The sequence below is a fragment of the Tyto alba genome, unplaced genomic scaffold (genome assembly GCF_018691265.1).
Source record: "Tyto alba isolate M040663 unplaced genomic scaffold, T.alba_DEE_v4.0 Super-Scaffold_7, whole genome shotgun sequence".
NCBI classification, from domain to species: domain Eukaryota; kingdom Metazoa; phylum Chordata; class Aves; order Strigiformes; family Tytonidae; genus Tyto; species Tyto alba.
The window spans coordinates 21,323,818-21,337,855 of NW_024881328.1; the positions used below are offsets into that span (position 1 = coordinate 21,323,818).

At 38.9% G+C, this 14,038-nt stretch overlaps 1 protein-coding gene across 4 annotated transcripts in view; it reads left to right on the plus strand.

Moving 5' to 3' along the window:
* The window catches only part of CSRNP3 (cysteine and serine rich nuclear protein 3), a 112,145-nt gene that overhangs the window by 26,347 nt on the left and 71,760 nt on the right, over positions 1 to 14,038 (plus strand). For all 4 annotated transcript variants that reach the window (XR_006164530.1, XR_004409265.2, XM_042783940.1 and 1 more), the window contains exon 2: positions 5,873 to 6,043. Coding sequence is in view for 2 of the 4 variants with exons in the window: in XM_042783940.1 (XP_042639874.1) it covers positions 5,896 to 6,043 (148 nt within the window). In the remaining 2 variants the exon portion in view is untranslated. The remainder of the gene's footprint in view (positions 1 to 5,872; positions 6,044 to 14,038) is intronic.

Here is a 14,038-nt window from a genome sequence, read left to right on the forward strand (position 1 = left end):
AAAAGAATATTAATCATCACAAATAACCCAAACATCGCTGCTTGTGAATATCAATATTCATGATTTCACTGTGAAATTATTTGCCAAGTCTCCCTAGCATGTTACAATACATGCTGACTGGCCAGTGGGTGGGAGTTGTTTGTGATGAGTACTTTGCAGTAACGTTTTATGTGTAACATCTGTTTTCTGCATCCTCCTGTTCAGTTTGAAGTCATTTGCCTAGAAGTCTGTTTTGTTAGGAAGCAAATCTGTGTTGCTACTACCGACTTTGTCTAAATTTTTCTGTACTTTCAGTTTATACATCTGAGACAAGGCAAAATGCAGTGTGACTCATAGGTCAAATCTTAGTTTGAGGCCTGCCTTTTATTTTTGTTTGGTTTTGTTTTTGTTTTTTTCACATAAGAATTTTTATCCGGGTAGATGTTTGTCATGGTATGTGATCAGCTCTGAAGAAGGAATTAGTACAAAATAAGGTTTCATAAATGAATGACAGGAGCAATTAATTGGATTTTTTTTCTCCCCTAAATGCCAGTGTGTTCTTGGACTTTTTATCTTTTTTTTTGTTTCCCTGAGCTTTAGTCAATAACTGATTCATTTAGTGAGGCTTCTCTCTAAATCATGAGGATCTATAATCTGAGGCAGGGTCCAATTTTATTATTTCATATCTGGTTTGTTATGCTTACTGCATATTGTACATACTTGATGTTTATGTCTTCACAGGTATGTTCTATACTTGTTCAATTTCCCATGTAATATTGTCTGAGCTGTATACTACAGTGCTGAATTTTCCAAACCAGTCATTTATATGGAGATTTTGACTAGAATGAAAATGTCTTTGGATTTGTCTTTTTCACTGCACAAAGATTTTGTCAATTCCTTATTTTCATATTGCAGCTTGATGTCTGTTTTTATTAATATCTTTTAGCATGTTTCAAAACAAAAGCTTAAGTGCAAGTTAGGAGACATGGTCTTACCTTTTCCTGTAGTGCCTATCCAATGTGGTCCTGATGTTTTGGTTTTGTGCATTTTTTTTTTGTTTGTTTTATTTTTTTCTGTCTATGGGTGTCAGTGAAACACTGAGGATATGGCAACCTAAGTTGGGTTTTGTAGAGTAAGTTTGGCAGTGTATGTTATGGGAATAATGTCATAAGAAGATGCTTCTCCTGGGAGCACAGTTGTCACCCCTACCCTCCACTCACACAGTAATTTTAACACTGCTATTTCTGGGCTTTTCACTGGGATTTGTAGATACCTACTTGCTGAAGGACTGCTGCAGTGAGATGATTACCATAGTTTTCTAAAATTTTCAGCCTTTTCAGGTAGAAGAGAAAATCAATCCAACCAGGTTTTACATTATTTTACTTTGTAGGTTTCAGGTAGTATTGTGACTGTTTTAAATATATCCCCCCATATTTACAGGGGATTTTTGTCTTCTAGTAATAACATGTTGCCTCTGAACTTTTTAAATGTATAGTGCCTGCCAATTATTCTGGCATCGTAACAAGGCAAAGCCTGTTGCCATGGAGCTTTGAGGACTTGCTTCGCCAGTCAGCGTACCTGCAGCTAGACAACTGGTTAAATGATCTCTTTGTAGTAGTTTCTACAGGGCGGAGGAAAACTAGGAAAGAAAGGAGGAAAAAAAATGCATGAGGTGGTGTTTAAGGAAGATATATCCTTCTTACAGCCCACATCCATCATCTGCTTCTGCTGTGTCAAGTTGCTATTTCCTTGAAGAATCCTTAACTGTGTCAGGCAATTGGTGTTTGACTTAGAGCTCACAACAATGTGTGTAGCTGGTTTTCCTTGCTTTAATACTGTTCCCACTGTTTTGACTTTGTTTTGCTCTGCTGTGGATTACTGCCACGTTAGCATGGTGAGGAGCATGGCAGAAGATGATTTATCACATAGCTGTGAGAGGATTTTTTGTTGTGAAGAATATATAAACAACCAGGAAAGCTTCCAGTGCCTGCTTGTTACTCAGTTGTATGAATCAGCAGGATGCTGCTCCAAATCAATCTTAGCTACTAGGCAGCCATTTAATAATTACCCGGAAAGGTCTGTTTCTCACTGAACTTTTCAAGACAACTTTCTCCATTTTCACCCAAACTGACAAGTTTGATGTAGCAGATTTCTAACTGTAGCTGGTGGTTGTTCAGTGTTTCCTGCTGAAGGCTGGACCTCAGTGGTGTTTTACTGGAAGTCCGAGAATATTGACTTAACCATTCTGCATTTGTTTTCTCAGTCATGTGATGTTGTTTGGTTCTTATAGTGCATCATGGACTTTGGTGTACTGGATTCTATGTAGAAATATGCACATTTGCTAATTTTTCTTCAGAATATACATATTGCTGTAGTACTTCTGTGTGTTTGAGATGATTCCCATCCTATATGATGCACTGTCTTGAATGCCATAAGTGACTTTAGTGGTAGCAAAATTGTACCACTGTGTAGTTACATTACCCTTATGATTCCTGTTATCAGATACAGGGTTTATTTATAATTCTACTTTCCATTCATGTATTGAAAATTTTACTTCTGTAAGTCTTTGATGCCTTGTCTGCTAAGTCTGTAGGGTCTTCAGCTCAGATGAGGTTGGATTTGGATTTCTTTGTGACTGCACTTGCTTCAGTTTGATTCCCCAAAATCTGAAATTACTGATTCAGTCATAGCTATGGTGCAGAAAAAAGAAAAACAATTTAGTTTGAGTTCCCTGTCCTGGTTCCTTGATTCTGGATTTAGGGAACTTTTAAAGTTACAACAAACTTAATGGCCTCATTGCTGTTAAAGTTTGTCTGCTCCTTATTCCTTTTGGTCTTTGTCTTCCACTGGGATATAACACATCATCAGAGAGTGCAAAATAATGCTTTCAGAAACAGTATTGGGTTTTGTGTCACCATGTTTGTTATCTCCTAGCTTTTGGTGATGTGGATCTCGCTCAGATACTCGGGATGCCTGTGTAAACAAGGTGTGGGTTAAATGTATAAGATAGAACATGCCTCATGTACTACTGCGCGGATGTGCTTATTTCTGAAGAATATTGGCTTATGGAGCAGCAGCTGTTTACACAGATGTTATTCTAAAGGGATCTCCTGCTGGTATATAGTGTGTATAAACAGTTTTAGATACTCTTTAATATATCTCTGTGATAGCCAAGCTCTTGAGTAAGGGAAGTGTCTCCTTCCCCTGTGTGGCATTTTCCTGAGGAGACTTGATAGCAAAGAAACTAGAATCAACAGGTCTCACACAAGTGGGAACACCTACATTTTATCACAACTACTTAGTCAAACAACCTACATTGTTCCCATATCTTCTGGTAGATCTTGGTCGGCTAGCTGGGTTTAGAGCTAATCTGTGTGACACTTCCAAGGATCCTGGGAATCGTTTGTTATGGTTCATTACGTAAGTCTTCTTAATGAATGTCTTTGCTGCTACTGGTTCATGATACTTGGTACAAATGTAGGTTACAAGCAAATTTTAAACCCTGTGATGTGAAAAATATTTGTTTTTGCTGCTAACTGTAAACAGTTCTGGCTATTGAGACTCTCACTATCTGCAACAACTTTACTGAGGTGCAAGATGCATGTTAGTCATCCCATCACTGTGTGTTATGCTTGCAGAAGGCAACGTCTGACAAAAGGGCTTTTGTCTGGAAATCATCTTGGGCTATGAAATTAGTTCTTGCACTCTGACAGTCTGCCCGCTAGTGATGATTTCAGCTATTGGGTTTGCCTTGCAGTGCAGTTGTGACTGAGATTCTTTGGACCTGGAACTTCATGACTCCTGTAGCTGTGGAGACATGGATTTGACTTAGGCTTCCCTTGTATGATAAACTCTTTGTCAGCCCATTTCTCACTCTGTTCACTGAGATGTTTGACTGTAAGCATTTTCTTTCTCACACTCCAGCTGCTTCTTTACCCTCTTCTGCAGTCAAGCTATAATCCTGTGGTTTTGATATTGCAGGCTGTTGCCATGGAAATAATGGTGATTTCACAATTTCAGTGCTGTAAGCACCGCAGGAGGCAATGGAAAAGGTGGTTGGCAAGAGATACAGTGAGGATGTAGGGCACAATTCAGAGGAGCTGCTTCTGAACCTGCTTTTGGGGGGGGTTCTGCACCCTCTCTATTATTGTGGGGTTTCAGTGTGTGTGTATGTGGTGTTCTAGTCTCTATTTCTCTCTCTTTTTTTTTTTTTTTTTTCCATAAATGTGATTTTATTAAAGGTTGATGCATAACAATTTCATCATGTGTTCTGATATTTTTTGCAAAGGTTATTACAAAGTGATGCTAAATGCTCCTTTCCTTCTCCTCAGAATAAAAATACAATGCTTTCTTCGCAGTTTATAGTAATTCATTTTTGGACAAAAGGGCAAAAGTTGAGATTTAAGCGCATTCTGTTTAAGTCACATCTTTAGGCTGAAGAAATCCCTTTCAGGAAAACATTTTTTTTTGATAAATAGTAAACCAAGCTGAGAACATCATGACAGGCATATGCGTTTAAAGCTGTCTGTGTGACTGACAGTATTAAAACCTAATATATTCGTTATTTAATTTTTAGTGTGCTCTGCATACAAACAAGTTTGGTGCTGAAGATCTACTTATGCAGCATCTGTTCATAGCATTATGTCTTGATTCCACATCTATACAGAAATATTTTCTTTAAATTAGGCACATCCATAAAGGTAGAATGAAACTTACTGGAGGAAATCAACTTTGTTATAAAATGAATTGGCAGCTTAACAAGCTTGAAGGCAAGTGGCATTCAGAAGAACGAGAATTTTTCATACTATATGCTTGAAAGCACCAAACAGCAGCCTTTTTTCCCCAGCTATTTAAAGCAATGTTTCACTGATTAGCGTAGTTGGAAAGTAGATATTATCTGTAACTTTTAAATTAAGATCTTAGAATTAATTTCCAGTCTTCAGTAGGATGTAATCAGTAACGATGGTGACAGTAAACTTTAAGATCTTTTTTTAATTAAAGATAGAGGAAAAATTGTTTCAGCCTATAAGATGCATTAAAATAATCTAGGAATTGCTTTAAAAATATTTTGATCTTTTTCTGCTTCATATTCAATAAATGGAGACGATAAGATGAGCTGTTATATATGAAAGAAAAACAATAAGGAATGTTCAACATGACTCTGGCTTTCTTGGGCAGTTTTATTAGTAAGCCGAGTTCATAAGGATGGATTCAGTCCCCTAATACTTTACTTGTATGAATGGAAATAGTCTACTTATACCTGAATTTCACAGAAGCTCTGCAAGGAACTTCTATATAAATTAAAATGACAAAATGAGCCAGAACTGTGTTTGCCGGGCCTGGCATGAAAAAATGCTAAGTATGTCATGCTCTCAAATCTAACTGAGAATACAGGCATTTGATAGTAACGAGTATTATATAAATCAGACAACGTTTTCTGTCTGAACTATACTTATTAGTGAGCACTGATTTTTGTCATGTAATGTTTCTTGATGCCACGTAAGTTTTTAAGTGTTGTATAAAGGTGCGTTTCTGCTGAAATATATTCCATTATATATGCTTTTTTGGGGCAAGTTTGGGCCAAGCATAACCGAAATATTTAGATTTTTTTATGAATGAGATTGGTTATAGAATTTTGTCTGTGCTGGTATAATACAGGTAGCATTTACTTTCTGTCTTAAGAAGACTGCCTGTCAGTGGGATGATGAATATACTGATGATAAGTATTTTCGACTCCTGCCTGGAAAAGTAGATTAAAACTCCTGGTAAGGAGCCATTTAGCTACAGGTAGTATTATCTGGTAGATATATGAACTCCTCCATGATAAATGAATTTGAAGACCTGGACAGCAGGCAGGTGTTTCAGTCCCTCATTGCCTCTGTTCCTGTTACAGGTGCATGTGACAGCATTGCAGTGATGAGTGGAATTTTAAAGAGGAAGTTTGAAGAAGTTGATGGCTCCTCACCTTGTTCCTGTGTGTGGGAATCAGATGATGACATTTCTAGCAGTGAAAGTGCTGACAGTGCAAGTAATGTCCATCCATCCACTTCTAATCATTTTACTCGTAAGTACTAAAATTGTGTGTAAGGCATGATACTCCTTACTCATCTTACTTGGAAGAAATACAGTGTAGGCTTTTATTTTGAAGCATTTTTCTGTTTTATTACTTTTAAATGTTGACACTGTGAGGGAATACCTCTTTGAAAAAGAACTATTTCCTCTGCTAGTTGTTTATGTAAAAAATTTGTATGTTAGAGCATGTTTCAGAGGAAACTCCACTTTTATACTATATCATTTACATCTAGATAATGTGAAACGTTTTAAGTATATAGGAGAAAATCTTCCATTTTGAATGATTTGGAGAAGAAGGAAAATTGGCAGTAACAAAGCTTGAAGGCCAATTCTTCTGTTTGACCCTGTCTGTTCAGAGTTAGAGTAGCGTGCATGATCTGTGACAGAATAGTTGATACCTTTGATCATCCTGCCACCTGAGCCAATGCAACCACACAGCCCTCAGTCCTTTTCTTCCACTCATTACAGGAGTAAACAGTGGAAGAAATGTGTAATTCTTTCTGAGAAGATGTTAGATTCATATTGATGTCTTCATGAGACACTTGAAGAATAGAAATCCTTTTTTTGTTGCCACTCAAACAGCTGAACATGAGTAGTTAATTTACAGCATATTTTTCTTTTGACTTCTCAAGTTGAGGTTACCAGTTACTAAACTTGCATAATTTGTGGAATAAAGCCTCATATATGCAGTAAACCGTGTGTGTAAATGACTAGCAGTAAGTGATCTGGACTTTATCTGACAATTCATCTGTAGCAGCTAGAAGGATGTCTCCATTTTTTTCTTTTAATTTATTGTCTGTCTAATAAAACTAGGTTAGAGCTATTTGTGAATTACAGCTGGCAATGCAGTTAGTGTAGTTTCTTATCTGAAAAGGAAAAAAGCTCCTCTGGGTAATAGACACTTCTATACTGCCTTCTCTTTGACTGGACTTTTCAAAAGCACACTGAGGGTTTGGATGTTCAGCTGAGGGTGGTGGTGAAGAGGTTGTACTCTACCCCGAGGGGACTATCCTGAAATCTGTCCTGCTTTATCCATCACATGAAGGAGGTGACAGAGTGACTTGCATCAAGCTTGCAGAGAACCACATTGAGAACAGTTGATGCCCTTAAGGGAGAAGCCCCCATTCTGAGGGATCTAGGCAGGCTGGAGGAATGGGCTGACAGGAGACACATAAAATTCAGCAAAGACAGATGCAGAGCTGTGTACCTGTGAAGGAAGAGCCCCTTGCAATGATACCAGCTGGGAGCTGACTGGCTGGGGAGCAGCTCTGCAGAAAAGATCCTGAGGGTCTTGGACAGAGAGCAAGCTGAAGGTGAGCCAGCAGTGTGTCCTGGCAGGCAAGAAGGGCAACGGCCTCCTGGGCCGCATGAGCAGAGGCTCAGCTAGCAGAGTGAGGGAAGTGACTGTCCCCCTCAGCTCAGCACTCATTAGACTGCACCTAGAATATTGTGTCCAGGTTTGGCCTCCCCAATGCAAGAAAGACATTGATAAAGTGGAACAAGTTCAGCAGAGAGTCATGAAGGTCATGAAGGGGTTGGAACATTCACCCTGTGAGGAGAGGCTGAGGGATCTGACCTTGTTCAGGCTGGAGAAGGGAAGGGTGCAGGGGAACCCTGAATAAACCGTGCAGTACCTATGAGGAGCTTACCCAGAATGTAGGCAGGCTTTTCCCAGTGGTGTGTGATGGTAGGGTGAGACGCAATGGATGTATATTGAAACGAGAAATATTCTGACTGAATGTAAGGAGAAACTTTTTTACCATGCGGACAGCCAGGCGCTGGAGCAGGTTGCCCAGGAAGGCTGTGTAATCTCTGTCCTTGCAGGTTCTCAAGACCTGACTGGCTGAAGCTGTGAGTAGCCTGGTCTGCTACCTTAGCTGACCTGGCTTTGAGCAGGAGGTCGGAGTAGAGACCTGCTGAAGTCCTTTCCAACCTGAATTATTTTGTGGTTTTATGACTTGTGTGCATCAGAGATTGAGAGCCGAAGGAGCACTGCTTTTTCTTGTTTCAGAACAGAGTTCACTGGTAAGCAGAGAGTGTAGCAGCAAGCATTTGTGCAGAAGCAGTTGGTACAGTGCTGTGAAACTTCTACTAGACTGCTTGTAGGCCTCTTCTGATAAGTTTGAAGGGAACTGTGTTTTGCTTCATCAATTTACTAGCTTAAGTCTTCGCTAGCTCTGTGACCTACTTGCCACTTTCACTGCCAAATGTGTGTGTACATCTCATGTTCTGATTTGATACTTCCAGTTTTGCTGCCTCACCTTTGTAAGCCCAGATGGCAGCCAGTACTGAATGGTTTTGAAAAGCCAAGGTTTTCTGTAGGCTTCTTGCTGAATTTAGAGTGCTAGTGGGAAGAACAAAGACTGGGATGATTTGAGACACAGGTAGATGTGAGATGTCCCACTCCCTCCTCCTCCTCCTCCCCAACTCATTATCCTGCTTTGACTGTGTTTGAGGCTCTTGCTGTTGGCTCTTGGAACTTGAACTCTCCAAATTTAGCAATGGGATTTTCAGCCTGGAATTTATTCCATTTGGCAGTCTGCCATTGCTTTTGTCTACTGAATAGGCTTCAGGGCATGGTGCAGATACATTTATTTTGCTTAGCTTTCATTTGTTTTCCCTTTTTATGTGTTTTTTTTTGGAGTTTTGTTTTCTGTTTTTTTCTTTTTTCTTCATTTTCATTGTTTTATTTGTGACAAAGCCACGACCTATTTGCTCATGTTTCTGTAGGCAATGGCAGTATTTTTCTAATGCAGCTGTCTAGGTAAGTACTTTGTAAGATTTTTGTGGGAAAAAAACCTAACCACCAAACATCCCTGACTGCTACAACAGCAGAGTTTATAAATCACAAAATAAATAAACCAGTTCAAGTGTTTTCATAAAGCAGAAATAAGCAACAAAGATTTAATTTAAGGAACTTGGCTCTCCGTAGTTGAATCTTGTACAATTTAGCAGCATCAAAATAGAAGCCACATCTACTTCTTTTTACAGTGGTGTTTATATAGGGTGGTGAAGAATCAGACCTATAGCCCAAGAAAATGTAATATTTCATGTAAATTAGCTGAGCAATTTTTGACCATGTTTGTTACCTCAAAGAATATTTAGTAATTCATATATAACAGCTTTATTTCCCTAATTTTACTAGCATCCATTATTGTTTGGAAGTATTTTTTTATATTTTGGGGGGGAGAATGGATTTATTGCAGTGATTAATGCAACAGAATACTACTTACTAAAGGTTTTTCAGAGGGTCTGGAATTGGATATTCTGTATCAGAACTCATGATTTTCAGTCAGATTCTCATAGTAGTGTTTTTCAGATTCCCGTCTTCTTGCTTTCTGTTAGTCATCAGCTTCTCCAAAAACCAAATGATAGATTTATTAAGAGTCCAAATTCTCTAGCTATAAAACAGAAATCAACAAGAATATTTGCAAATAAAGATTATTTGTTTGAGAAAGTTGCAGGATTGGGTTGCATAATGCTTGAATACAGGTGTTGTGGTTTGAGTTCAGAGGGCAACTGAACGCCATGCAAGCTGTTCACTCTCCCCTTTCCCCCGAGGGCTGGGAAGGAGAAAATTAAGTAAAAGTCTCAGAAATCAAGATAGGACAGGGAGGGATGACTCACCGATTATGGTCATGGACAAAAGACAGACTTGTTAGAGGAAGAAAAAATAACATAAATTTAATAAAGACACTAACAACACCACCACTTAACAGACAGAGTTAAGACATTGAGAAGCATTACAACATCTTGAGAACACCTTCCCCTACCCATCCCTTCTTCCCGGGCTCAGCTTTGGTCCTGATCTCTCTAACTCCTCCCCCCCAGCAGTGAAGGGGTCAGAGAATGGGGGATGCAGTCAGTCCTGCCACTTCTTCCACCTTGGGGTGGGAACCTCTGGCATTCTCCTCCTGCTTCAGCGTGGTTCCCCCTCTCACAGGACACAGTCCTACACAAACTTTCTCTGATGTGTGTCCTTCCCACAGATTGCAGCATTTTCTGTGCTGCTCTGGCATAAGTCACCCCTGTATGTTGCAGTCTTCCCATCACCGAACTACAACAGCGGGGGCTTCTTCTTCCCACAGAGTCCCGGCCTTCTTTGGCCACAGACACCTGCTCTGGTGTGGGCTCATCCACAGGCTTCAGGTCAGCTTCTGCTCCACTATGGACCTTCATGGGTAGTTGTGGGGGAGGCCCTGCTGTCTTCTCACAGGATACGGGGTGGGGCTCTGCCCCAGTGAACCTTCCCCCCCCTCTTTCCTCCACCTTTCTTCTACTGACCTTGGTGTTCATGTACGTGTCTTCCTCATGATTCCAACTCCTCCTCCCAGGTTCTCCTTCTTAAATACATTATTGCAGAGGTGCAGCTACCATTGCTAATTGGCTCGGCCTTGGCCAGAGGTGGATCTGACTTGGAGCTGGGGGAGCTGCAAGAAGCTTCTCATAGGAGGCACCACTGTAGCTCCCTAATCCGCTACCAAAAAACATGCCACTTGCACAAACCCAGCACAACAGGGCAAAACAAGAAAACGTGCCTTGCTGTTGCAGACAATTCTGTCCTCACTAGCATATGTTATATGTGTAACAGCAGGCTTTCAGAATATGTAAGACAGGTTTCCTCTAGCCTCATCTGAGATCAGTGTAAAATTATTTCCACCTCAGCCCACTTTATGCAGTAATGTGTTTATTCTGTACACATGTTCCTGGAAGTCTAGGATCCTACTGTGTGCCCAAAGCCACTCTGCTGTTCAGAAAAATCTAAGATTAATATAAATTATTCTCACTTTTCTTTATCAATTTCACATTCATTGCTTCTCCAAGGAACTGCTGAGATACACAACAGCAATCTAAAAAATCCTCTATTATGCTATGAGCTCCAGTAATCCCTGTCAATACACAGTAATTCTTTGTGATAGTGGAATGTAATAATACAACAGTATTTTCTAAGCTGAATGTAGATTAAGACTGTTAATAATTAATACTCACCCTTTTACCTTAATCTTTATTTTCCCGTGGTAGCATGTTTTATTTAAAAATAAATGTTGAGCGTTGGGCATATCCAAATCAATTAATTGATTACAGTCGCATTATATTGCTCTTCATTTCCTCAATGGCATCCATAGAAATGAATGTGCCTTTTTCAATAAATAAATATACAGGTCTGTGTGCATGTGTACACGTGTGAATATATTTAAAGCTTGAAAAATCATAACTTTGTATGAGTGTGTATATATATGTAATATGAAAGAGCATATATATGTGTTTGTTTACAGATATATGTACAAATGCAGTAGATGGGGTTATGTCATACAGAAATGTTGAGTGATATTTTAAACATAAAGCTTTTGTCAGAATACCAGAGAACTAAAGAGAAGAGTGAGAAGGTACAGGGATTTACAGATACTGTTGACTAGGGTCCCAATTGTGGTAATGGAAGAAATATATCTGTCTCTCTTCCCCTAAGGTTTAGGGATTTGTGTGAATCAGGTACTCATTTTCTAGTAAGAAGCCTGCACGGTATATGCAGGAAACAAGTTAATTCATGCAATTCTTGTTAAGGAGGTGTGATTTGTGGTTGTTTCTTTGTTCCTTGAAGAAGGTTTACTATTTCACTCATGGACTGTTTGCTAGTCATTTTACTGGAATCTGGATTTCACTTTGTTTTAAATCAGAACTCTTTTCTGAACTTACAGTTAGGGAAGTTGACAGGTGAATTTGCAGCAGCCCAAACTTTATCTCAGGTGTAACTGGAACATTTCTCTTCATTTATGTCAATTAACCTTATGTGGATTGCTGAAGCATGTTACAAACTATGATCACCCCTGCCATAAATATAATTCTTAAGCAGAGCGGGGTGGTAGTGGTGTGTCAGTGAAGTTGTTTAACAGGTCTGGAAACTGCTAGATACAATCATGATAAAACAGAGTTATATTTAAGATAATTAAAGGAAAACATAAGGAACACCAGTACCTGTTTGCTCTCTATTCAAAATATGTGTACCTAGTTATTTGAAAGAATAAATTAAAGCTACAGAGTGAAAATAAGTTTTGAGGAAACTAGCTGAAAACCAAAATAAGTCCCTTAAATTTCTCCATAAAACTCAATTCAAGGATTCAGAGATTTTTTTTTTTTGTTATTTTTAAAGATCTGAATATTTCCACATTGATGCTTTTTATATTATTCATGGTTAAGCTACTTGGTCTGCTCACCTGCAGTGATCCCAGCCCAATAGTATTCCGGTGTATTACGATTATTTTCTTTTCAGCAGGATGCTGAAAAAGACAAATGGTTGCAGTAAGCCAGTCCTGTCAGTAATTATGAAGTGTCAAGTGGTTCCAGTAAAAGGCAGGAAGAGCTCTGGTGTGTGGAGTTAGTCTGTGATTTGGATATGGGAGACAGAGGGTGAACAGCTCTTGTAGCCTTTGTTAGTCAAGGGTAGAGTTTTATTTTACTGAGTTTCATGTCATAGCGAAAGAACCTGAAATAAAGTTTGGCCTGGAGCTGGACCGTCTTGATTTGGGCTAGAGGCCTGCAGATTAGAATTCTTTTTCTGAACATTGTATGTTCAGAAACTGATGGTGATACAGATTTTTATTTATTTTATTAATTCAATGTAGACAGAAACTAAGGGCAATATAGATTTTTAAAGTGATTTGCCTCAGTTTAAAATGCCAAAAGTGGGATCTCGTCAATGCTAAGTCCCTCTGGGGTATCTCAGACGTGTGATCAAAGAAATTCAGTCCCCTTAAACAGAGATGTTTACTGAATGTTTGGGGAAGAGTCTGTCTGCTGATAACGTAGCCAATGTGTAGAGCAGGAGTAATAAATACTATTACTTTTCAGACTCTGACTGGATTACTAAAACCAGTAATCATAGCTGTTGTTAAAAGATTCTTTGGATTTGGGGAACTGCTTGACTCCCTAGTTCAATTCACTGAATCATTTCCAGCATGAAAACCTGAGCCAGCAGACATTTTCCATTATCCTGTTGTTATGTCATGACTGACTTCAGTTTTTACAGTTTCTATGACAACCATAATTTTTGATTGGTAAAGAATAGTGCTAAAAGATTTTTTTTTTTGGACTGTACAGTATTTTTCCATCAAAGGAGTAGAGTGAAAACATCAAGATGCTTTTTGCTAATCAGTACTGTAATTGAATTTCTGACTAAATGTGGATACCTGTTTGTGGCAGACTCCACATACACTAATTTTTCAAATAGAACAGATGAGAAAATAGTCCTATTACAATTGCTAAATAACTTTCTGGAAAACTAATGAGAATTTATGCTTACAATTTAAGACATTCTTATTTTTCAAATCATGTAGATACTTACATTCCCATATTAACCCTTAAAGAAATGTACTTATCAAGACATTGCTCGAAGTAACACACCAGGTTGTTTTCTGATATTCTCCGGCAATTTTTGCAAGTCATCAGCAAAATGGTACTTGGGAGCTAATGATGGAATTTCATCAGGTAGGAGTCAAAGGAGAGAGGAACAAGAGCATGTCTTGCTGGATTATAAGAGAACAGAGAGAGGGCTTAGAATGCACCGGTGAACAATTAGTGGTTATTGGGGAAATACAGAGAGGAGCTGATAAAGAGCTGATCAGGGCAGGAAGATGGCTTGTTGACTGTCATGTATGAAGGAGAAGAGAGAAAGAGGTTCCCTGAGACAAGAGATTGACAAGCAACAAGGTGTTTTTCAGTAAGAGCAAGAAAGCAGTGATAACAGATTTTACTGGGTAAATATGTCAGTTTGCAGAAAGGGCTACAGATTGGCTGGCTCATAACTGGGAAAAGAGAGAGGGCTAATGAACAGAATAAGAATGAGCCAGTTTATCAAGATCAAAGGAATTTAATGCTCCAGCAGTTTGCAAATTCTTAGTCAGTGAAAGTGACTCATCCTCTTTCACTACATTGATGTGTGTGGAACATATTTCAAAAACACATTAGAAACTTACTGGGAAATGTTGATTGA